Raw genomic sequence first — 26241 nt, forward strand, 5'->3', positions numbered from 1 at the left:
GAGCGTGCAGCCAGAAATTGTTTTTATTTGGCGTGTTTTGCAGTCAAGAAGGCTGGAGGAGGAAGTTGGTTTTTCGCAAGTGCGCTGAAAATATGTGATTAGTCGCGAAAGTAGTGCTTTTACAACTTGAAGTGAAGCGAGTGCGTGCCCGGAAGTGAGAAGCTTCAAGCGTGGAGCAAGTAACGAGGGCGGAAAAGGTGATTTTTGCAAGGTGAGTCTCGATCGTTGGGGTTCCATTTAAAAATGGCTGCCCTTTTTCGTCGCAAAAACAGCTGCACGCTGAGGGAAAGTAGGTCGAAGTTTTGTGACTTTGGGTTGGAGGTGCAAAATGGGTAAAAATGGCTGGACCTAGTTTTGATTGATTGGCTGATTTGTTATTGCGTTAGAAATTAAAGTTAAGGTTTTCGTTTTATTTCTTTCCAAATTGGCGATGCTCTCTAAAAAAATAACAAATTGTTTTGCAAAAAAAAAAGAAGAAAAAAAACTTGCTACTCATTTTCTTGCTAAACGATTTATTTTTTGAAATTTCTTGCATTTGCTGGTGCGTCAACAATAGATACTCGATGGGAATACATGCCATTCGTTTATATCAAATATTGAATTATTATGTGGATTTTTTATCACTTTTTATTATTGTGCTACATTTTGTCATCAACAATAATTCTCAAAGTCTTCGCAAACCGGCTTTTTACTTTTTTTTTTTTATTTGAATAAAACTTTGTCCATCGATTTCTTATGATTTTTTTGTACTACAGAGCAGATTCGTTAATTCAAATTTCGCTACTTTGAATATCCGCTGATTCACGCAAAATCCACATAACACAGATCTGTGTAAAAAAATTACACAGATTGTTGAACATGTTCTAGCTGTCAAAACTGTGTAGTTTTATAACACAGATCTGTGTAAAAAGTTACACAGATTTTCGATTAGCTTTCGTTTCAAATCTGGGTAAAACCGGAAAAGTTAAGATGGCGACTTTTATGCAGCTCCAAGAACTTGGTAAGTTTTTTCTCGTGTTTTTTTCAATGAAGTATCGTTAAATTGTCTTTCTCTACAGGATTTTTCACATTCCGGCCATTCATTTTAGCCCTGTGTTGGATTTTTAACTCATCAGGTAATGCATCTCCTGAAACTGAGCTTATCTTTATTCTAACCTCTTAAAAATATTATTCCAGATGCACCCGTTAGCTTTTTCTTCGATGTCCTCCTAAGTGAGCTGCAGGAGCGCCAATCTCTCCCGCTGCGAAACCAATTGCACCAGCTATCCAGAGGAAGAGTTCCGGAGACAACACTCCATATGCCTCATCGAGTAAAACAAGTGGCAGAAGTTGGGCAGATGAGCCAAATAACATAGTTTTACGAATTTATTTTGTATAAAACCTCATACTTGAGCTAATAAATAACGCCTTATTTACTGAATAATTAAAAGTATATCCAAAAGCAATTCAAAACAAATGTAAATTTTCTACCCAGTTTCTGTGTTAAATTTTTACACAGAATCTGTGTAATATTTTACCCAGATGGCTAAACAAAAATTACACAGATTTGACAGACAACGGCTGTACACAGATCTGTGTACAAGGCTTTTACACAGATTCTGTGTATTCCAGGTTTTGGGCAATCTGTGTCAAATTTTACACAGATCTGTGTTATATGAATTTTGCGTGAATTCGAATGCTTCCAATGCGAACCTTTTCGATTTTAAAAAGCACTAAATTGTTAAATCTGAGTTGTCAAACTTGTTCACATTTCGACCCATAACGATTGCACCGGACTTAGTCCGTGCGACCTACCCTAACTTAAATTATAGCAAAGACCCTCACTTGAGTTGGGCACAGTGGCCAAAGGTGCTTTTATTCACACCGTCAGCACAGACGAGCGCTCCGCGCGGCTTTTGGGTTTCCCCTGAGGACATCGAGTGTCTTACCAGGGAATTGATTCAATTATTAAGTGCTAGGCCGCGGTAGTAATAACATCGATGTCATTAATTATTTAGAAACATAATATAGTTGTTAGAGATAAACTTTGATCTTTAAATTACTTTAATATCACATCATATGCGCCAATCCTTACCGCTCGGCGGCGCATGTGGTGACAGCGGTGGGATTCATTATTACAAGACAGCGAAAGGAAGAATTCGAACCCCGGACACCAGAAACAAGAGCATGGCAAAATTTGAGCCAATCTTAATTTAATCTTAAAACGCAAGGACAGCATCCCGTATGTCGGTCCATGGATAGAGCGAAGACTTTTACTGAAGATACAAATACGCTAAGACTGCAAAACTATTTCACAAAAAAGGCGTAGTTGGTTCTAGGCCCCAACAAAACAGCAAAATAATCTAGATTCGTGGCAGTGTATTTTAGCAAACAGTACCTTACGCAATCAACGATAACAGCAATTAAAAAGGCGTAGTTGGTTCTAGGCCCCAACGAAACAGCAAAATAATCAAAATCTAGTACAGAGGGTTCGAAAGGAATAGTAGACGATGGATGTGTCACCGAAAACAACAGGAATTAAGCCAGTTATCTAAAAGCCCGACCCGCCAATGGCTATCTGCACGATTTTAGAAGCCGGTTCGCGAAGAAGCTCCATCATAACGGTTAGGCTATAATTAGCTTTAAAATAAAAATAGTTGATAGTATGTCTTTAGTATCCACGAAACCTTATTTTATTCCAGCGTCTTACCTCTTGAGCTCGGCCTCTTCAAGGCCAAGCTCAAGCTCGGTAAGGGGGACATGCACCGGACTTAGTCCGTGCGACCTACCCTAACTTAAATTATAGCAAAGACCCTCACTTGAGTTGGGCACAGTGGCCAAAGGTGCTTTTATTCACACCGTCAGCACAGACGAGCGCTCCGCGCGGCGGTGCAGTTTTGCAGCACACGGCCAGCTTTGCTGATGTGGGCTTTGGGTTTCCTGGGGACATCGAGTGTCTTACCAGGGAATTGATTCAATTATTAAGTGCTAGGCCGCGGTAGTAATAACATCGATGTCATTAATTATTTAGAAACATAATATAGTTGTTAGAGATAAACTTTGATCTTTAAATTACTTTAATATCACATCATATGCGCCAATCCTTACCGCTCGGCGGCGCACGATCCTGCTCTGTATTGGTTTCTCCGTAACTTGAGAGCTGCCCATACCAAAGTTCTTTTTGAAATTTTGTTTTTTTTAGGAGGAATTTCTGTTAGATTTGGTTGTTGTGATCGAAATTTTTCTTTCATAATTAAAACACAGATAACTTGCAATTTATAAACAACACGTGTCACCAACAAAACTGATTTCATATTCTTTCTTTCACCATTCGCTTGCTAGTGCGTTCTCGCGCTCAATACCCAATCTGTCAAGTTTACTAACAATGTAATAAAAAAAAAAGGTTTTTTTTGCGCTCTAAATTCTTATTTATGAATCATGATAATCTTATAATAAATTCACATTTTTTTTTTTATTTCCAATTCTGCATTTCATAAACCCTACGTGACTTGTCTATTATTAGATTACCATGTTTTTTTTTTAATTTTATTTCCGCTTTTTTGATTTTTTTATATGTTTTAGTAGAACAGAAGTGCATGACGAACGTTTTTATTTCAGCCAAGTTATATTTTATTTCTTAAATAGTGTTTTTTTTTAAATAAAAGATTATTGATTTTTTTTTCAAAAACTATTTTTCTATGCCGCTTCTACAAAAAAAAAACTTCAAATGGTTGGAAGAATTCTCTAACATTTGCATTAACATTGTTGATCCGATTTGCTGAAATATTAACTTTCAAAGAATTTTTAAATCGACGATCAGCTGACGTATCCATAAATGTATTGAAAATCATTGAATCCAGATCATTTTAAGCTCTTTTGTACGGACAGCTCCTAAGTTTGCAAGGAGACTTGTATGATGAAACCAATAATTCAAAATAATTTATTTGTAATCGTTGGACAATCAAAAAATACAAAAGCTAGAGATTTGTTCAGAAGTGAGCAGTAATTTTTTTAGAAGAAGAAAATGAATATCATGAGATCAGTGTTTGATCTCAGTCTTCCGATCAATTTTAATTAGCTTTTCTAACCAAATAAAATACTACATCTTGTGAAAAGGTATATAAAGATTTGGCGATCGTTTAAATTTCTCATGAAATCTACAGGTCCAAAATTTTATAAACTTAAATTGTCAAATCATTACCTTTACAATTAAAATAACATAGAATTCTTAAAAAAAACGATAATTTTAAAGTTTACTTCTAAAATTTAGATTTCGAATTTTGAAAATGCTATTTTTATTGTCTCGCTGGTGGGTCGAGGTCTTCAGAAACATAAAATTAACCTGAAACGCTCAATCTCTGGAATCGTCAATAGTTCTTGTTTGGAATCTTCAGTTTAGATAATAAAACACTCCACCTTTCCGTTTAATACAATTTTATTGAAATCTTTATAGCTACGGTGAAGAAATAAATAGAGTTTTAAAAACATTCACTGACCGCAACATCTGCAGAAATACTTGTTCAACTATTAAAAAAAAAACCTCCACTCGCCCTCTCACTCATCCATCTTTTTCGCTCCGCTGTGAACTCATCCACCACCTTTTCTTCAACCAAACTTCGTTCGCTCTGCATGATTTCTCCTCCCGAATAAAACTCCGCCGCTTTTTTGCACTCATATCCGCACCCCGGAATGTCCTCTTTAACTGCTCTCTCTTGCACGATATTTGTACTTGTTGAAAATGTCCCAACAAAAAAGAAAAATATTGTGCTCTCTTTCGCGCAATGATTCGTGTTCGATTACTTTTCGTATTTAAATTGCTTCGCAAGTTGGAGCCGGGCAGAACACTGGTCGCGCCGCCGCTTATATCCGTGTGTGATGTGATTTCGGGTTTCCCTCAAGGGGACACGGCCGCCGGCACCGGTTTCAGGATCAGTCGTCTGCGATCAAGCGGCGTGGTCTGGAAGTTGCCTCGGGGTGGGTAGCTCTGACGAGATAGATGGGATAAATGTGGTGATTTTAGACTTGTTGGTGGTTTTTTTGGTTGAGATTTTGAGTTAGGACACTTTTTTGAGTTAGCTTTTGTAAGTTTGATGAATAGTTAGTAAAGTTTAGTTAGTCTAAGCTGATGATTTTGATAGAAAACGCGCAACGAATGAAAAGAATGTTCCCAAAAAGTCAAAAGAGAAGAAGAAGAAGCTTAACTACCATTTTGTCAGGTTCGAATATTTCTACGATGATTCCTAAAAGAGATACACATGAACGACAGAGGATCTTTCCAAAGCACGTATGATTGAGACGTTAAGCGATGCGAGATTGAGGATTTTCCCACCGCCGCGCACATAATATTAGTCATATACGATTTTAATTGCTGGTTAAGGACGCTGCCCACAAACACAAATCGTCAACGTTAGATATTGTTACGGGAAAGCGTTTTTGTGAAACACACACGCGGAGCTACAAAGAGATGTCATACTCACAGAGTGATAAACCACCGAGATTTGCGGTTTTTTTTTTCTGGTGGGAAGAAGTTCGGGGTCACAAGGACACACACACGTACACGCACACGTACAGTAAACTAATACATCTAAACGCTTCGCAGCGCTACAGTCCAGTCTCTAATAGTAGTTTTCGTTCCATTTTGGCACTTTCGTTATGTAATGCATTTTTTAAAATTGAGATGCTTTTGGTTTTATTTTGTTCTACTCTATTTTCTAAGATATAGTACGATTAATATGCATCCAGTGATTCTTCTTCTTCTCTTTTCTTAAAATACTAGTACTTGTTTCTTCTACACAATTTATTTCAAACATAAAATTGAGTGTTTAATTTTGGCTCATTCTACAAACACTGGATAGAATAAGGACGATTCAAATTAAGTGGATTTTGTTCGTTGTGATGTACTAGTTTCGAATATAAAAAATAGTGCGATTGTTTGTTTTGAGGCGTGCATCGAATGGAGTTAATGTATGGAGTAAAAATCGTTCTAGAATAAAAAAAACAATAGGGAAAAGAAATTCGGTTAGTGATGGGCCCTCCCTCTATATCTCAGTCTCTTGGTGGTGTTCCCGTTTCCAGACCAATAGCAAACAGCGAGTAACCAAAAAACAACAACAAAAACCATTTATTATACCTTCAAACATCGGCAGTAATTCCGATCAAAGTACGTCCCCGTCGTGCATTCCTTGACCTCGTTGCACTCGCAAAGGCACGTGTCCGGGTTCCACTGCTTAATGTCGCTCTCCTGCAGGCACCGGGTCCGGTCGTCCGGGTTGGTACACTCGCAGCGGCAGTTGGGCGCGTTGTACCGCTGCAGATGGTTGCAGTGCTCCTCGCGGACGCGACACTGGCACTGGCAGCTGACGTGCTCCTCGACGAGCGTCACGTCACGATTCTTGAACTTTAGCTTCGTTCCCGTCTTGTACTCGAGCACCGTCACCTGTAGAGAAATTTGTAGGTTTTATTTCTGTAGACTTTTTAAATTTAAACTTATTTAAAAGTTTTTTCACTTTTCCAATTAATTGCTTTACGAAATTTAATTGGGAAATAAAAACCAGAACGAATTTACTTGTTTCAAAAAGAAAATAAGTTTGATTTTTACAAAAACTTAAACCTTTGAAACCAGTCAAAATTATTAGAAACTGCCTTTCAGGTAATCAGAAAATGCTCCCATTACTCAAAGTTGGGTTCATTATCATAATATAATCGATTTTGAGTAACCTTCTGTGACCGTGTGATCGATTCTAATTTCAAACGTCAAAATTTTGTTTACTTCAATACACGGTGACGAAGAATACCCAAATCATTAAATTTTCGGCTAATGCGACTCAAAATTGCTTACCCTGATAAAAGCTAAAAATTCTTACCGTGAACGGAATCGTTCGCGTTGCGGTCGGCAGACAGGCGAGCCGCGACGACACGCAACATCCGCTGCACCGCTTGACCCGAGTGCACTCCGGCGAGTAGATCAGCGTCGGATCCGTAACCTCCTTCGGGCGCAGCGGAACGATGGTGTCCGTGGTGCTGCACCCGGCCGGCTTCGGAATATTCGCGCCGGAGCGTTCGCCAAAGTCTGGAATTAAAGATTAAAGTTTGTTTTGTTATTTTTTTTTTTTGCAGATGTTGTCCCCGCGTGCCATTGTGGACCAGTATTTGGAGCTGAGCTCCCATGACCTTTCCCGCATGGTGTACCAACTGGCGTCGAACGCCGTGCTCGAGTGGAACGGACTCACGGTTAGGGGAGGTTCGAAAATAGTGAAATTCCTGCGACAGAAACAGCACGCCGGACAGGTGCAAAGCTTTACCGGTGCCGTCACAACGGCGCAACCGTTTGAGGTGCGTGACACACATTTGGCCACCAAGGCAAATCCTCCGGAGAACTTGACCATAAGCCCGGTTCGGGAAGGTCCCATCGCTGCTACCCCTTCATCACCTTCGACGACGATCGCTTCCGGCAGTGTGAGCGAATTTCGACCGGAAGATCCCAGCTTCGAAACGCCACCGAAGACACTGCCGGCGTTGCCACATCCGCTGGCCCCCACCGGAGGCCGTCGCTTCCTACCATTTCCCAGTGACGATGAAGACGAAGACGGTGACGACGCTGGCCAGTCGTCGGACTTGTTGTCGAATCGCCAGAGCAACTACTCCGAGCTGCAGTACCTGGAAACGGTCGGCACCGTGCGAACCGCCAACGAGCCCAAACATCGTGGTACTCGTACCACACACCACATTCCCCGCGAGGATCCTTCGGCGACCAGTTCCGGACCATCGGAGGCCACCACAAGCAGCAGCAGCAGCATCGGTGAAAAACGGACCAAACTGAAACTCTCCTACCGGACGCACCTTCGCACTCAGGAAGTCCAGTTCGCCCTCATAATCTACGAACACATCTCGACCCGATCGACCGCCGTCCGTCGGAACCTGTTCGTCGAGGAAGACCTATTCCAAAACCTAGAATCTCCAACGAGGTCACACTCCCCGGAACCAATCCCCCTCCCAGATTCCCCTCCCTTACTGACGGCAGCAGCCCCAGCGTCGGAAGATTCCCCACCGATCCAACCGCCCGGAACCCCCGTCAAACGGCGCCGCATCCCACCCGTCATCATCGGGCTGCGAACGTCCCCTCGGAGGAGCTTCGCTCCGGACGAAGGCGCCGGTCCGGCCAACATCCAGCAGACGTGGCCCCGCAAGAACACCCACTCGTCGTCGGAAGGCGGTGGCGGCGGTTCCGCAAGCAAGCAACGCAAACTCTCCAGTGCCTCCGCCACCATCCGGAAGCCGCTGCGGTTCTGAATTTTGACAGCGGTCAGCGCGCGCGGCATCAGTAAGTACCAGTGTTTACTTTTTTTACTCTTTTTTGAATTTTATTTTGTATTTTGTGGTCCGTTTTTTTTAATTTACCTCGAAAAAAGAAAAAGAATCGTTCGACCACCAGTTGGTTACAGAAAAATTAAAACATAAAAATTAATATATGTTCTGCGATACATTCAACAAAGCTGCTTTTGCCTCGAAATAGCCCAAAAGAAACACGTACCCTTGCTGGCGAAGATGCGCTGGTCGATCGAGTCCGGATCGATAAAGTCGAAAATGTCCTCGGCTGCGGTGAGGTTGCCCAGCTGCAGGGCCAGATCCAGGGGAAGCTGTGGAGGGAGAAGGAAGGAGGGAAATATTAAATAATCGAACCGTGTGGCATTGTTGCGCAAGACTAAAGAGGTAATTAAACCCAGTCGGACGGAACGCCCCCCTCGTAATCCCACACGCATTTCTGTGCTCTGTAAGCTAGAAGGGTTCTACTCGTTAGTCATGGATTAAATAATTGCATAAAGTCGTCCGTGTAGCTGTATTGAAAAGACATGATTTGACGCACAATAGATCCGTATACATGAGTAAAAAAGTTAAGATTTTCAATCAATTGATGATTGAACTCAAAAGTGGATAAAACAATGTCGCAGTAAAATTCAAAATCTATCATAAATTATACATTCTAAATTATGCGTGTACAATTATTGAAACTCCGACATTTGCTTGCACTGGAAAAGAAAAAGCGCTGCATTCAGGTAAAATTCTTGAAATCCCTCAAATATTTTTAAAGAAAAGAAAATGTTTTTTGAAGAGAACACTTTTAAAATAAAATAAATGGATTTGCTAATTTAATTTTAATTGGTTTTGTGTTGTTTTATTTGTAACAATATCAGTTTTATGTGAATTTCTAGAAAGTACTTGTAACATTTTTTTTTATACAAATCAATCTTGGAAATAGACAATTTATTGACACTCAGAAAACCATTTGAGTAGTTATCTAAGTTTTTTTTTTTATAAAAAAGGACCCATAAACAAAATTTTAAGATAAAAAAAAATCGACAAGTCTGATATTTGGCAACATGGAAGAAGGGCTCTTTCCCGATATTTTGCAGGGTCCACCGAAATCTTTTTCGGGGGGTCTCGAGCACTTTTTATTGATGTTTTTTTTTTTATTTTATAGGATATTCTTGAGAAAAGTCGCTGAACGCGCCGAAGTCAGGTCTCAATAGATTTTGTGAGCCAGTGCAGATTATGCTCTAGTACAGCAGCACTCACTTCGACAGCATAACACAAATACCAACAATAACAGGACATCCAGTGAGTGCCTGGAGTTTAGAGTTGAAATAAGTAGCTTTGGCCAGCAGGAACCGACTAGCGGTTGGTCATTGCTCTGCGAACCGTACTACTGACCAGTTCAGATTAAATCAGACGCAGTTTAGCTAAGTTTAAGTGTTTACAGTCCACTTTTAGTCCGTCCAACTACTGACCGCGAAATACAAATCTGACGAATCTAAAATAAATGTTTTTTGTACAACCCGCGAGTTCTGATTTACACTAAAGATCCGATTTTGCAAGGCACCGGGATTCTGACGCTAGTATGTGCGCAAACATATTTTGGTCCTTCGAACCGGATCCGTAAGGTTCCGCAAATCGCTCTAAAAAGGACAGTTCAGTCGTGTGAAAGTGTACCTGTGCAAAACAAAAAGTGCATCGCGATGGCGTCCGAAGTCGGCGCAGAACAATCTCCAGCTGGAATCCACGGAGAAGAAGATTCCGCCATCATCCGCCGCAGCACAGCATGGCGCCGGACTCGCTGTGGCCATCGCGCACTCCAGCTGCTGAAAACCCGCCGCAGAAAACCACTTTCCCGAGGAAAAACGCCGAAAACTCGCGGAAACCGTCCCGTTCAGTGCTCGTGCAGTGCATTTTGTAAACATTTTGCCTCTGACAGTTCCGTCCAGTCCAGTTGAGTTGCTCAATCGGTAGCCCGAAATCCAGTTCAGTGCCCAAACCAAAATCTGCCGTCGGTTTGGCAAAAATCTGCGCACGAACCGTCCGCAAAATGCCGTGAAACCGTGAAATTCCGCCAAAAAGTCGTGTGCTGGAAATCGGAATGGCGGTCGCACCATTTTACATTCCGACCACGCCATGAAAAATCCGTCGTGAAAACCGTGCTGCAGAAGAAAAATGGTGGTGAAAAACAGTGAAGTGGAAAAGAAGTCCGTGCCCTCGCATGCAAGTCGGTGCTCACACTTGTGACGATGTGGCAAAAAGTCTGCGAAGAAAGTGAGCTACTGAGCAACTCGTGCAGTGACAGATGTGCGCAGACCTGTCGAAAGTCAAACAACCGATGACGTTTCTCGGTTTGTTTTGATCGCGAATTCGGTGTCGATCGCGAAACAGTTCAACTGCAGTTCGATGCAGTTTCGGTCGGAAAACAGCTCGGCGGTGCTGTTTAATTTAATTGTTTTCGATCGCGAAAAAGTCGGTTCGCGTGTGTGGCGGTGGCAAACCAGTGCGATCCGCGATGGTGAAGATCGGTTCCGTCGAACACGGTCGCTAGGATGCGGTTACTGTCGAGAATACTGCTCGGCGATTATTTTCGGTTGCCAGAAAAATGTTTCGGTGCAATATCGAGCGGGAAAGTGCAGTGCGAAGATAAAGAGCCCAGCCGCTGAAGAAACGACGGTGAAGATCGGTTCCGTCGTGCAGTGAAGGTTCGATCCGACCGATGTTGAAGAACTGTTTCGGTCCGGTGCCAGTGATCCTGGCCAGCCAGTGCAACGAATCGTTGCTAGTGAAGTGTTGCTCGCCCTGTGAAAAAGCCCCACACACAAACACACACCCGATCAGCTGCAGTGTGTTTTGCTGTGCACTGCATCCAGTCAGCAGAAAAACACAGGGACGTCGCCAAGGGCGTCCACAGCGGGTGTGAGTGTTGAACCTGGAATGGTTTTAGCTAAGAAATCTGCGTGCAGCGATGCACATTGCGGTGCATCTTCCGTCAGCTGTTCATCGCAAACGCGTAGCAGGGCAAGTGCAGACCTTGGTGTGGCTGTTTCGGTGATGTTGGAGCAGCAGTTCGGTTCGGCGACGGAGTTCGCTGATATGTCAGATCAGTCAGCAGTTCGACAGCGGTGCAGTCGGAGTTTGCGGTTCAACAGCACAGTTCGCCGGCACAGATCCACCACGTCGCCGCAGACATCAGCATGCCACACGCTGATTGAAGGTTGCCAGCAGCAAAGCCTTTCGGGGCGGCGCGTCGTGATCGGACGGGTCAGACAGCCGTCCCAAAAGCAACCCAAGTTAAGTACCTGTTAATTTACTTTAACTTTCAGTTGCTCAGCCGTACAACACCACAGGTACTCCAAGCTGGCACCTCATCAGCCAAACAGACCAGTTCCGTTCGTCGCGAGCCAGCGAGTGCGCGACGCGCTCGACTATCGAGCAAGGTAGTTCCGCTTCAGAAGTCGGATATTCAGCTCGACGGACACTTCAGCCGCGTGTTAGCGACCATCCACCAGGGCCCGGTGGAAGTATCGTTCAGCGCACACGGCGATTCAAGCGAAGTCTTCTCCTGGTGCACCGGAGAAGAACTCAGCGAATCAACCGACAACGGGCGGCGGCAGTCTGCCGACTATACTGCAGAACATCACGACATCATCGAGTTCGTCCAGATCCAGAGCATCAACAGCGTCTCCCCGCAGCTGCAACTACTGCAGCTCATCGGATCGAAGGCACAGATCTTGCCTTCGCCAGCTCAGCCGTCAGCAACTCTGCGCGCCATTGCAGAGACGAGGATCCAGCCGCAAAGCACTAGGGACGGCGCTGTTTCGATCGGACGGGTCGAAACTGCCGTCCCACCTCAGCCGGCAGTTAAGTACCGTCACATTTCCGTCTTTCCTTCAAGAAACTTAGCGGCTTTTCTGTCAGGTACTCGGCGAGGATCCTCCACAGCAGCGTGCTCATCTGCGAGCCCTCGGTCAGCGCAACTACGGCGCACTCGTTTTGATCCGGCCGGCAGGTAGCCGCGCCAATCACCAGCTGAGCGGTCAGCATCCAGTTTCTTTCTGCTTCCTGTTCATCCTGTTTCTGTCTACGGTCAGCGTCTCGAGGCGCTGAATTCATTTGCAGTGGCCGGTAGTTACGTCTACCGCGTCTAGGCTGCCATCTACGGACCAGGTCACACTCTGGTGACCACTACTGACGTCTCTAAGGAGACAACGTCCCCACATTGTGGACAATTCGGACGGCCACCCTCAGTTGGCCAACTTCAGGACATCGGACCACCTGTCACGACAGGTCGCAGCCTCAGCGATATGAGGTCCAGGCGTTGTCACAGCTTACACAGCGTCCTGGGTTCAACAGACAGCTGCAACTCCTCTGAGCGTTCGCGGAGGTTTTGCATTTCAGTGCGTATCAGCTGTACAGCACTAAACAGATCCAGAACGCAAACGTCCTGAAGTCAGACAGCAGATCACAGACAAAGAACAGCAGCAGGAGACACGAAACATGGAAAGCATCAGCAGGAGCAAGAACCGATCGGATCAGCACGGACCCGAACTGCACATCCAGTGCGGCGTACGGACAGAGCTCGCGGCACACCGGCCGACGAGAAACCGAACGGACACGGACTGTATCGTACATATCCATCAAGTTTCTTATGAATTTGCCTTGAGAGATTGTAAATTACATACTTGAGCTCAAATAAAAATGTGTCCGAACCAAATTTGACATATTTCTAGTTTTCTTATAAAATAACCCCAAAATACAAGCTGGTTACCCCAGTACGACCGAATCAAAATGTTTCTTTTGTGAAATTTTTCATGAAAATACAGCAACAGATTGCCCAGATAAATATTTCAGTATAAAACACTACTAAACTTAGAGTATTTCGTTTAAAATCTAATTACTACCTAAAAGGTTTCCATTTTTTTTGTTCGTCCCCTGCCTTATTGCACTAATTAATGAACTACCAACCAACAATTTCCCTTAAAAAGGTATCCATTTTGGTTCGATGTAATCAGAGATATGCTCAATTTTGTAAAATAAAAAGTGACTCTCCAAAATTTCTGGATTTAATTCCCATGCAAACTATAAACACCGCCTACCCAGATTTGTAGCGATAATAATATTTTGTGGAAACTTAAAATTATACAGTGGACTCTCTCGTTGTCTATATCGAAGGGACCATCGAGAGAGGGAGTTATCAAATCTTAGAACGTTAAATCAAAGCAATTTTCTTGAAAGGACTGAAAAAAATATTGACAGCTGCAGCAATATTGATATCGAGAAGATCGACAGCCAGAGAGTCTACTGTATCAAATTTTTAAGATATCTATGGTAAAAAAGCTCAGTAGGCGGTGTTCATAGTTTGATTGGGAATTAAATCCAGAAATTTTGGAGAAGGTCATTCTGCTCATATTGAACCAAAATTGATACTTTTTTTAGGGAAATTGTTCCGGAAATTATTCTCTACAAAGAGGTTGATTGGAAAATGTTTTAAATGGCATGGTGTAATAAGGCAGAGGATAGATTGCTTGATTGTCCGAAGTAAGTGTTTTTATTCTTTTTCCACAAAAGATTAAATTTAAATCATTAAAAATCGAAACAAAATATCACTAATAAAAAAATGACATCTATTAACAAAGTGACTTCTATTACCATGAACAAATTACCATTAAAAATTATTTAAAAAAAATCAAAGCTGAACATCACGAAAAAATGCTAAATTCTTGAAAGTTAGTTTATTGTACTGTTTTTTCGTGGGCTTTGTTTCAGCAATTGTAGATTCATTAAAGATTTTGAGAACATTTGTTTTGCAAAATCCGATATTGCGCAATTCTCACTAACATGGACTTCGCACTAAATTCTTGCTATCGATCGCACTATTGCGACTTGTCAAACTGGCTTGGCAAATTTTTATTTTCTCAAAAAATGATCAAAGCGAGCCGATGTTGCTCACCTGTCAATCGCAATTTTAAAGTGCGAATGTCCAGTTTGGTGGAAACTGCGACTAAAAAATGTAAATAAACAACTGCTGGTTGCTTAGTTTTTGGAAATTTTGTTGTCAAAAGTGCGAGAAAAAAGTGCGGGCCAAATCCATGTTACAGTGCAAGGATCAATAAGGTATTTTTTTTTTTTGCTTTTTGGGTGTTTTTGAAGCAGATTTTGCCAGAGGTAAGTAAATACACCCGAGAGCAAAAAAAATCTTTTCAAAAATCAACGCCAGAATAAAATACATCTTTTTCTCAGCACAACAACTGTGACTCACACCTTAAGTTGGCTCTGTCCAAACAACACTCCAACTGCTTCATATATCTCTCTTTACTCCAAGGGTGCTACAAACACTCCCGTTTTTGTACCGTTATCGTTCGATCACTTCTCGAAGACCTTGTTTGTCTTCTTTACCCACAACACAAATTGGTTTGTTTAGGTGTAAATTATACATTTGAAAATAAAAGCGATTCTCAACCTGTCATCACGCGCAAGTGTTTTTTTATTTCTCTTCGAAACGAAGCCAAAGCCTACTAAGTTAAAAGACCCCACATAAAGACTGCTACGGACTGCGGAAGTTTTCGGCTCTCTAGCTAGACTATTGTGCTGTCAGTGAGTTTTATCAAACGAGCGCAATCACAAAGAAAGACGCTTTAAACCAGCTTTAATACGAGCTACAACGAGTAGGTGGAAACAATCTTCCAGGGCGGATTTGTGGATTAGGGCAATTTGTCAATTTAGTTTTGTTGGCGAAAATTTTGTTCAAAAATTCTAAAATTATAAAAAGCAAGAAAAATTTGTTTAAAATAGATCACAACTATTAAAAAAAAGCAAAATTACCCTTTTTGACAATTCAGTTCAGTAAAACAAACAGCTTGAGCATGGCGCTGAGTCGCGTCACCGGAATCACGAGACGTGCTAACTTAATTATTATTGCGCGCGCTCTGTGACTTTATCTTTTGAACTCGGTGGCAACGTGGTCGGGACGTTGGTTTGTCAGCATCGCGGACCACTTAGTGCGGGCACGCTAAACAGGAAAACGAAGCCGAGTGATAATTTTCACGGCTCATTCTGATGAAATTAAAACAAACGAAAAAATTAAGTTGGCCTTCCGGCTTAAAATAATCGTTCCTACTATCGAATCAAACTATGTCAAAGTCGCCTTTTAATCCAGCAAATGGGTCAATAACAGCTGTTTATTAGGGGGCTTATCTAACCCAAAATTGTATCGAACAATGAAAAGTGAAAAATGTTGTAACGAATCAAACCGGTGTAAATTCCAATGTTTGGCACTTGAAACCTCAACCTCACTGCACTGGAATGTGGTTCTCTGCCCTCTCACTCTAACTCACAAACTCATAAAGATAAGACCATTCCACGTGAAGGTACGTGCTTGAAATTGTTAAGTTTCAGCGCGACAAACACCTTGCCATTAAAAACCTTTCTTTTTAGTTGGTTGTAACGATGAGTAATTTATACTAGGTCTAGGTACTGGTTTCACAACAGTTGCTATCGCAAATCAATAAAGAAGATTTCTTTTCAATGAGACACGCGTGGGCTATCGGAAAATCGGGCTTGTTACAGTACTCTCTACGATGGGGCTTAATGGATCATTACTGCAGTGCTTTAAACAGTGTTTATTGTTTTGAAGCACGCCAAACAAGGCGAACAATCATCCTTGGACAAGTTTTGACCTGTTCAGAATACGAAATTAGGTTTAGAATATTGCAATGGTGGAGGGAACTTGATTCAACACTTTTATAAGTCGGTTGGACTATTTTTAAAACATTGACAAATTTGTAAAATCCAAACGCCTTTAGAAAAAAATTAAATCGTTCAAAAAAAAAAAAAAAGATTTTACCCGAATGGAGTGCTTTTCCTTTTTCAGTGCAAGCAAATGTCAGACTGTGAACGATCGTACACACTTAGATTATTTTAACGAATTCGATTAAATTTTAAACAATTCCACAAGTGATTTTCGGTTTCCGTTAAATTGATCGACGATATTGTACGATCAGTTCCTAGCTGGACTCGGTCGCTGGAAAAGACCGGCGACTCAACGACCGACGAAATAGGCGGCGGGCTAGATGCGGGCATAAAAATGACAAAATCTCTTCCCCCCTCACTTCGTCTCACCATCCAGCTGCAGCTTTGTTGACAAACAAACGGAGCACGCGGTCGCATGACGGCGGCATCGAGCCAGAATTAGGGGTGATCATGTGATTGAAAATGAAAGTTTTTTCAAGAAAAATAATAATTTTCCGACCGAATAAAAAAAATGCGAGCATGTTCAAACAATTATTCCTGATGTCGGAGAAGTGATAAAAAAGCAAAATTTTAATCCATAATTTTTCTAAAAATTGATTTTTTCACTCCAACTGGGAACCCCTAGGTCTATCCACGGCCGCTTCCAATGACCGTGAGAAGATGCCAGAAAGTCCAGCTATGAGCTAAATCCACAATAACTTCCAAGAATGCTTTTTTTGATAAAAAAATATTTTGTATATTGTAAAAATATTAGAAAATTTATATTAGGGGAAAGGTTTTCTGATCGGTCCCCGTGGTAAATGATGCCCTCGAGGATAATTTTGGCTTGTTTCAGCGTGACGTACTTAATGGATGAAGCATTATAACTTGAAAAAAAAATGTTTTTTTTTGGGAAAAAAGGAAATTTACTCTATTTTTTTACTTCAGTTTTTAATCGAAAATTACTCAACAGGTTTTTTGATAAAGTGAACCTTTTTCAAGATAAGGGTGGCCACTCAAGTCGGGAAATCGGGAAAGTCGGGAATTTCCCAAAATCCTTAAAAAATCGGGAAAAAGTTGGGAATTAGTGATTTTCTGACAAAAAGGCGGGAAAAGTCGGGAATCTCAAGCATAGGTGTTTGAAAATTATTTTCTAACTCTTGAATAATTTTGTAATATTTTGTACAATTTTCAAATTTGTTTAACTCAATTCGTCTTTAGCAACTTACTTTATTATTGTCTAACGATAACGATAATGGTTATTCGTCATTTCGATAATTCTATTCTGCTTACAATTAGAATATTTATTTTTTTGGAAAATGTAGTGAGTTCCAAAGTATTAATACTCAAAATTGTTCACAAAAATCCGTATTTTTCGAAAGTACTCAAATTTTCATAATTTGCAATACGGGTATATCAAACATACCGAAATTTCGCATGTATTTTCAAATTATTAGAGACTTTTGAGGAAACTACTAAAATTTTCACAAAATACAGTATTTTTCGAAAACAATAAAATTTTCAAAATTTGCAGATTTGTTATGTGTTTTCACTTCACTTGAGTTTTTTCTGTTCAAAAGTTATTTTTTTTTTTTTGAAACCCGGGATCCTTGGTGTAGGGGTAAGCGTGGTTGCCTCTCACCCAGCCGGCCTAAGTTCGATCCCAGGAGGTTCCGGTGGCAAATTTTGAGACGAGATTTGTGTGATCACGCCTTCCGTCGGACAGGGAAGTAAATGTTGGCCCCGGTCCAACCTAGAGGTTAGGTCGTTAGCTCAGTCCAGGTGTAGCAGACGTCTCCCTGAGTCCTGCCTCGATAAATCTTATCAAAATGAATTTTTCATTGAAAAAAAAAAAACACTATATACATCAACATTGATTCAAAATATCAAATATCAAAATTTGCAAGATTAAAGGGAGAACTAGGTAAACATTTTTTGGAGCGAATTCCTCAATATATTTTGAATTTTTGAATATCTGATATTTTTTGATTTACCATGATAATCAATAAAATTTAACTTTTTTCAATCCTTTTTCTTATCCAGTAAAAACCAAATCCTAAAGCTTGAAAATTTTAAAAATAATTTCTGATTCAAATTAATGAGTGCAATTATATTCCAGGAATTTATTTTGAAGGGAAGTAATTTTTACTTAAATCGTCAATCGTAATTTTTGAAATTCACTTAACAATAAAGATTTTTTGTTCGAAATCATTCTTTAGATTAAAAATGGCAACTATTTGAGGAAAGGAAAAATTCCAGATTTTAGATTTTTTTTTTTAAATAGTGTTCATGATTGCTCATCCAGGAATTTTTTTTTTCGGAAACTTTAAAAATTGTTTTAACAAAATTGCCAAATAGACTTTGAAGATTGGTCCTCTAGTTTCTAAAAACAGCGAAAAAATAAGGGAAACAAGAAAATGTAAGTTTTTCAAGTATCATCCATAAACTTTTTTTATTTTTCAGTACTAACACCTTAGAAACTAGTGGTCATATTTCCAGAGCGAGTTTGTTTGTTTGTCATAGTCTAATACCTCCTTTACAATTTCTTTAAGCTGCCAAATCAGCTCGCAAAGCAAGAAAATATGGTAAAATTTTCTGTCTTGGATCGGGTGTTTCATATTTTGGCGAAGCTACAATTTCTTAACTTCATGTTTAAGTTATTTTAGTTAAGTGGACGAAGTTGTATTTGAACCAGTTCTTAGATCATTCGAGATAACTAGTCCAAGGAAGTCACATCGTCACTGACCTTGATCTTGACCGACACTACAACAACAACACGTAAAAGAGAACCTTGTCCATAACTAATCAATCTTTGTACCTTTAGTTGTGTTCGATTCTTCGTCGGACAATCCTCCGTTCGATTTAATTGACTTGCTGGGGGGAAACCAGTTTTTCTGGTAGTGCGGTAAATACCACCAACTAGGTACTAGTAGCACGCATAATATCCAAGGTGTCCACCCCGAGACAACACCACGGAAATAACGGAATTCAGCGCCGCGACAGATCGCGATGATTCACGGGGTCTGATTTGGTTTTGCACAACAATTCGAGTTCGTTCGGAGTTGATTCAACCAAATTGGCCTTTTATTCGGTGCATCCGGATGCTGCTGTCTACGATTTTAGTCATCCGGTTTGACAAGATAACTGACCTACTACACGTTGACAATGGGTTAGACAGATGTTGAATTGAATTTATATTTTTTTTAAATCTTCAGATATTATAGATTTTTATAATTTTTGAAATTTTTTAGATTTTTTTAATTTTCGGAATTTTTTAGATTTTTTTAATTTTCGGAATTTTTTAGATTTTTTTAATTTTAAGAATTTTAAAAATATTGAATTTTTTAAGAATTTCTATCCCCAAAAAAAAGTTTACTCTGGACAATCGAATCACTAAATTTTCATTTTTCTCAAAATTTGAGTCTCTCAATATGATTCCAAGAATTTCCAAAGTTATCTAACTTGCTGTAGTCTTAGATGGCTGCCAAATCTTAAAACTTTGAAATTTTTTATTATTTTAGATTTTTTTTTATTTATTATTTTTTCTAATTTTTTTTATTTTTGAAATTGTTACATTTTTAAAGCTTTTCAAATATTCCAATTTATTTTTTTTAGAATTTTTATTTTTTTTAAATAATTAGACTTTTTGGAATTTTTCTTTTTTTGTTGAATTTTTAGAACTTTAAATAAAATTTAAATTTAAATAATAAAAAAATTAACCCTCAGATTTTTTTTATTCTTAGATTTTTTAAATTTTTAAATCCATTAGAATTAAAAAAAATATTTTTTGAAAATTTTCAGAATTTTTCATTTTTTTTTAGAATTTTTCATTTTTTCAGAATCTTCAAATATTTTAGATTTTTTTTAATTTCGGAAGTTTTTAGATTTTTAGAATTTTAAAATTTTTAAGAATCTACGATTTTAGTCATCCGGTTTGACAAGATAACTGACCTACTACACGTTGACAATGGGTTAGACAGATTGACAATCGAGAAATTAAATGTGAGAGTGTGTGCAACATGGAGTTAAACATTCTGTGCAGTTACTGTGAAGGTTTCCATGGCACTTCGAAAAGTTTAACTCCATGTTGCACGCACACACTCTCACTTTTAATTTCTCGATAGAGCGGATTTGATTTCTAGAAGAAGACTTCGATCAGAGGTGATTAATCTCGGCTGAATCTAATTAAAATGTTTGAGTGAAAGGAGCGTGCGCGGTGAGTGAGGTGGGCCCCCACACGCCTTCACATCTCGATCGCAGCAAGCGGCGCGACGCCACACTGACACACGACGTGGCTTCGGCCTGTGGCATGCCAAAAGAATTTCTTCTTTTTCTACGCCCTGCCTCACAGCCTGCTGAGACGATTATGATGACTCATACGCTGACTGACAAGCATTTTTGTTTTCTGTGCAGAGACGTGCAAATTCCAGCCAAGGTGAGCAGCGGCCGGTAGCCGGAGGACAGTCAGTGGCGTCCTGTGTCAGGTTCGAGTGTTGACTTGTGTTGGAGGGAAACGCCGGTCAGCTGATTCACTCGTAACTATTTTGGCTGGTTTTTAAACAACAATAATCATATAATTTTTGGGAACATTTTCCAAAATCTAGCCAATAAAATTGATAAATAAAAATACTCCAAAATATTAAAATTTAATAATTCGAAAACATGGAAATTCCAAAACTAAAAAAATCGAAAATGTTGACATTTGAAAACACAAATATTCAACAACTAAAAAATTCAATCAAAAATAAGCCGTTATTTAGTCCGATGTCAGCCAACATATTTCGCAGGCACTTATTATTTTTTGAGTAAAATCATTTTTTTTGCACTGGGCATAAATAGCCTTATATTCTGAAAACTTTAAATTAAGAAAAATAATAAAAAAACGGGTTCGATTTATTCAAACATAGCTCTTATTCGATCACCCTCACAAAAATTTCACTCTGGACAATCGAATCGCGAAATTATCATTTTTCTCAAAATTTGAGTCTCTTACCTACAATATGATTCCAAGAATGTTCCAAAGTTATCTAACTTTCTGTAATCTAAGATGGCTGCCATAATGGCGGCATTTAAAAATCTTAGAACTTTTAAAAATTTTAATATTTAAGATTTTTTTCAATTTTTTAAATTTTTTTTTTTGAATTTTGGAAATTGTTACATTTTTAAAACTTTTTAAAATATTCAAATTTATTTTTTTTTCGAATTTTCACATTTTTTTAAATAATTAGACTTATCAGAACTTTTATGTTTATTTGTTGAATTTTTAGATCTTTTAAAATTCATATAATTAAAAAATGAATCCTCAGAATTTAGTTTTTTTTTATTCTTAAATTTACTTAAATCCCTTAGAATTTCAAAAAAAAATTAAATTTTTGAAAATTTTCAGAATTTTTCAAACTTTTTAGAATTTATAAAGTTTCTAGAATCTTCAGATAATTTAGATTTTTTCCCGATTTTTTTTTATTTTCGGATTTATTTAGATTTTTAGAATTTTAGATGTTTACAATTTTAAGAATGTTAACAATTTTAAGAATTTTAAATTCTTTTAAGAATTTTAAAAATTTTAAGAATTCTCATCACCAAAAAAAAATTACTCTGGACAATCGAATCACTAAATTTTAATTTTTCTCAAAATTTAAGTCTCTCACCTACAATATGATTCCAAGAATTTTCCCAAGTTATCTAACTTTCTGTAGTCTAAGATGGCTGCCAAAATGGCGGCATTTTAGAATGTTAAAACTTTTAAAATTTTTAATATTTTAGATTTTTTTTATTTATAATTTTTTTTTAGTTTTTGAAATTGTTACATTTTTAGAGCTTTTCTAAATGTTCAAATTTTATTTTTATTAGAATTTTAAATTTTTTTTAAATAATTTGACTTATCAGAATTTTTCTTTTTTTGTTGAAATTTTAGAACTTTCAAAATTAATATAATAAAAAAAATGAATCCTCAGATTTTTTTTATGCTTCGATTTTTTTAAATTTTTAAATCCATTAGAATTTTCAAAAGAAAAATTGAAAATTTTCAAAATTTTTAATTTTTTTTTTGAATTTATATTTTTTTTAAATCTTCAGATATTATAGATTTTTATAATTTTTGAAATTTTTTAGATTTTTTTAATTTTCGGAATTTTTTAGATTTTTTTAATTTTCGGAATTTTTTAGATTTTTTTAATTTTAAGAATTTTAAAAATATTGAATTTTTTAAGAATTTCTATCCCCAAAAAAAAGTTTACTCTGGACAATCGAATCACTAAATTTTCATTTTTCTCAAAATTTGAGTCTCTCAATATGATTCCAAGAATTTCCAAAGTTATCTAACTTGCTGTAGTCTTAGATGGCTGCCAAATCTTAAAACTTTGAAATTTTTTATTATTTTAGATTTTTTTTATTTATTATTTTTTCTAATTTTTTTTATTTTTGAAATTGTTACATTTTTAAAGCTTTTCAAATATTCCAATTTATTTTTTTTAGAATTTTTATTTTTTTTAAATAATTAGACTTTTTGGAATTTTTCTTTTTTTGTTGAATTTTTAGAACTTTAAATAAAATTTAAATTTAAATAATAAAAAAATTAACCCTCAGATTTTTTTATTCTTAGATTTTTTAAATTTTTAAATCCATTAGAATTAAAAAAAATATTTTTTGAAAATTTTCAGAATTTTTCATTTTTTTTTAGAATTTTTCATTTTTTCAGAATCTTCAAATATTTTAGATTTTTTTTTAATTTCGGAAGTTTTTAGATTTTTAGTATTTTAAATTTTTTAAGAATTTTAAAATTTTTAAGAATTTTCATCTCCAAAAAAAATTACTCTGGACAATCGAATCACTAAATTTTCATTTTTCTCAAAATTTGAGTCTCTCACCTACAATATGATTCGAAAAATGTTCCAAAGTTATCTAATTTTCTGAAGTCTAAGATGGCTGCCAAAATGGTGGCATTTTAGAATCTTAGAACTTAAAAAATTTTGATATTTTAGAATATTTTTTTTTTTAATTTATACTTTTTTTAAAGTTTTATCTTTTTAAGAATTTTTGAAATTGTTACATTTATAGAACTTTTTAAAATATTCAAATTTTTAATTTGATTTTTCGATTTTTTGCAGTTTTTTAGATTATAAGACTTATCAGAATTTACATTTTTTCAATACTTTAAAATTGATATAATAAGAAAAATGAATCCCCAGATTTTTTTTTTAAATTCTTAGATTTTTTTTTTAATTTTGAAATCTTTTAGATAATTGAGATTTTTTCCCAATTTTTTGTGAATTCTTGGAATTTTTCAGATTTTTTTTTAGAATTTTAGAGTTTCAGGATTTCAAGAATTGAAATGAGATAAGAATTTTGAAAGTTTTAAGAATTTTAATTTAAAAAAAAATATTTTTTTAAGAATTTTAAGAATTATAATAGTTTTGAAATTTTTAAGAATTTTAAAAAATTTAAGAATTTGAAGAATTTTAAGAATTTTAAGAATTTTAAGAATTTTAAGAATTTTAAGAATTTTAAGAATTTTAAGAATTTTAAGAATTTTAAGAATTTTAAGAATTTTAAGAATTTTAAGAATTTTAAGACTTTTAAGAATTTTAAGAATTTTAAGAATTGTAAGAATTCCAAGAATTTTAAGAATTTTAAGAATTTTAAGAATTTTAAGAATTTTAAGAATTTTAAGAATTTTAAGAATTTTAAGAGCTTTAAGAATTTTAAGAATTTTAAGAATTTTAAGAATTTTAAGAATTTTAAGATTTTTAAGAATTTTAAGAATTTTAAATCGAATATCGTTGATTTCACCAACGACGCAAATTTCCTTCTCAACCCTACCTACTTTGACAAACAGGTTTATCTCAAAAATAAAAAAAATAAAAAAAAACAGCTCTTTACTCACATCGTCCGCCCGGCAGCACCCATCTCCTGCGTCCACCTCCCGTTTGACGTCCTTGCTGATGACGCTGTACCGGTTCTTTTCGTTGGTCAGCGGCCGCACCATCCGGTTATTGCTGTTCTCCAACCCCGACGGTCGGAAGGCTCGCCCCCCGTTCTCGTAGCCCCAGGCTGCTCCGCCGATCAAAGCAAGCAACGCCAAACAGGACGCTCGCACTTGAATTGGTTGCATTTTCGTTAGTTTCGTTTGATTTTCGGCAAGGCCTACTGCTGCTGCCTTTTTGCACTACTTTCTTCCCGGCGTGGCTTGCTGCGAGACTTCAAACAACACGATAATTGCACTTGATGCACAGGGCGTTCTGATTTTTTGTTCTTCTCTTTCTCTTCCTCAATTAGTGTCGTCCACTTGACTCAATCGAAGACTAAAAATAAAAGCGAAACTGAAACATCAATTTTCCCACCCTTCTTTTCCTCTCTTTTTTTGCGTTGCGTTGCGATTTTGAATCGATTTTCACTGCCGTCGGTGGAAAACGGCGCGCGCGAAATGTTTGCACTAGTTAGTACAGGGGTATTACGAGAGGTCGAATAACAATAAAAATAAATAGCATAATATAAACAGTAGCAGCAGCCGGCGAACAAATCGCGCGAAAGGATTTGCTGTGCGAAACTAGATAATCCTCAAGAGTTTTCAAAACACTTGACGTGCCGAGCGTTTTCAAAACCAGGTTGAGCGTCTTGCCCCTTGGAGAATCGTTCGACATGTTTATGTAATTTTGATTTGCGCATTCAGTGCGATTTATTGAATTGATTTTAGAATAAAACTGCAATCGTAGCAGGCGGAAATCATTATAAACATGCATCGTTTGCCGCGACTTTGATGTAAGACAGTGAGCAAGAGAACAACTCTCGCGAAAAGGAGGAGAGAGAGAGTTGCTCTCTTGCTTGCTGTCAAATCGCTCGATGCTTGACAATTTCAAAACGCTGCGCCTACTACGAGGTAAACCTCTTACTAAAAAAACACATTTTATCCAACCACGGCATCAGACAAACAGCTGTGGCTGGAAAGATTAGAGATTTGATTGTGATTGCCAACATCCGCTCCAGAATAATTCAAGTGGCGAACGAGGGGGGGAGGCAATGACGTGTGCAGTGTTTGTTATGATACGAGCTGCTCTTTTTTAGCTGGAAACCTCTTCGAAAAGGGCTTAAATCATGACGCATGAATTTTTCGATAGATTTTCAAACCTGCAATTAGCCGGTAAACCTCCGTGAACCTTTCCAAACAAAAAGAACGGAAACGGAAAAGGGCAGCAAACAACAGGTTTCGAATGCAAATATCAAAGTAGCCGTAGATCGTGCACGCTGCACACGTCGAAGCCTACTACGACCGACCGAGTGTGAGCCTACTGCGATCGCGTCGCGATGAGTCATCCACCTGTTTTCGGACCACCCCCCCTGACCATTTTTTTGATAAAAGAGCGATGGAATTTCACGACCATCAATTTGAATTCGGAGGGGGGCCGCCATTTTGGGAGTTAAATTGTTCTATTGTTGCTCACAAAATGATCAAAACGTGTGTGCTTTTTTTCTGACGTAGAAGGCAGTAAATTTCATCTGTCACGTCGAATTATTTACGGTGACGTTTGAGATAAAGCTTGTGGTGAAGTCTCCAGCAGTGAGCAACAACAAGATAAACCGCACTTACATGCCGTGTTTTGTGAGTCATTTTTATGTAATTGTTACAAACAACAGCACTCTGGTAGTCGTTGACCAGTGAGTTGGGCGCCGGGCTTGAGGTGATTTTCTGCGAACGGCGATTCATTCAAACTCGACGAGGCAGGTTGAAATCCCAAATGGAAAGAAACAAATTTTGTGGCGGGAATTGTCATTGTCACGAGGTGCGTAGCGAACTAATTTTTGAATAATCTAAATGATGAGTCGTTTTGGGAAATGCCATCTAGAGATGGGCAAAACCGATTTTTTAGGAGCCGCTCGTTTTCGCTCGCTCATTGAATTGAATTGAGCGTCTCTTTTGAACGGCTCTTTCGCTCTTTTTATTAAATTTTAATAAAAGGCTATTTTAAAAAATGGGGTGATTTTTATGATTTTTTTCAGTGGCTTTTTATAAGTCATTTGAAAAAAAAAACTAAAAACGAGGAGATTCGCTTGAAAGTTCGTTCGAAGGCTTGGATGAGCAGAACACCCAGATTGGAATCCAGGATATTGAAGAAAATTGCTATTAATTTTGCTTTGTTTTGCTTTTTTTTTACAGTACTCGGAGAAGACCATCGTGGGACAATTTTCACAAATTTGGCATTAATTTATAAGCATTGATATATTTAA

The 26241-nt window shown here is 37.9% G+C and overlaps 2 protein-coding genes across 8 annotated transcripts in view; one reads left to right on the top strand and one right to left on the bottom strand.

Annotated features, from left to right (window-relative positions):
- LOC119770167 lies at window positions 1–8470 on the top strand. Its single transcript, XM_038264607.1, has 2 exons — window positions 1–211; window positions 7096–8470. Exon 2 carries the CDS (start codon window positions 7096–7098, stop codon window positions 8266–8268), a length of 1173 nt encoding a protein of 390 aa, XP_038120535.1. The 5' UTR covers window positions 1–211; the 3' UTR covers window positions 8269–8470.
- LOC6045731 (vascular endothelial growth factor A) overlaps window positions 4397–26241 on the bottom strand; it is a 27127-nt gene continuing 5282 nt past the window's right edge. For 4 of the 7 annotated variants that reach the window (XM_038264678.1, XM_038264795.1, XM_038264888.1 and 1 more), the window contains exons 2-6: window positions 23903–24320; window positions 8510–8615; window positions 6843–7048; window positions 6110–6415; window positions 4397–4963 (exon numbers count right to left, since the gene is read on the bottom strand). In XM_038264678.1, the coding sequence (XP_038120606.1) occupies window positions 4874–4963; window positions 6110–6415; window positions 6843–7048; window positions 8510–8615; window positions 23903–24130 (936 nt within the window). In that variant the 5' untranslated portion in view covers window positions 24131–24320 and the 3' untranslated portion in view covers window positions 4397–4873. Of the gene's footprint in view, window positions 4964–5456; window positions 5963–6103; window positions 6416–6842; window positions 7049–8509; window positions 8616–23902; window positions 24339–26241 lie in introns of those variants that run through there. The other 3 variants (XR_005278766.1, XM_038264732.1, XM_038264961.1) reach the window with 3 other exon arrangements.

This window comes from Culex quinquefasciatus, chromosome 1, assembly GCF_015732765.1.
Source record: "Culex quinquefasciatus strain JHB chromosome 1, VPISU_Cqui_1.0_pri_paternal, whole genome shotgun sequence".
Lineage (NCBI taxonomy): Eukaryota > Metazoa > Arthropoda > Insecta > Diptera > Culicidae > Culex > Culex quinquefasciatus.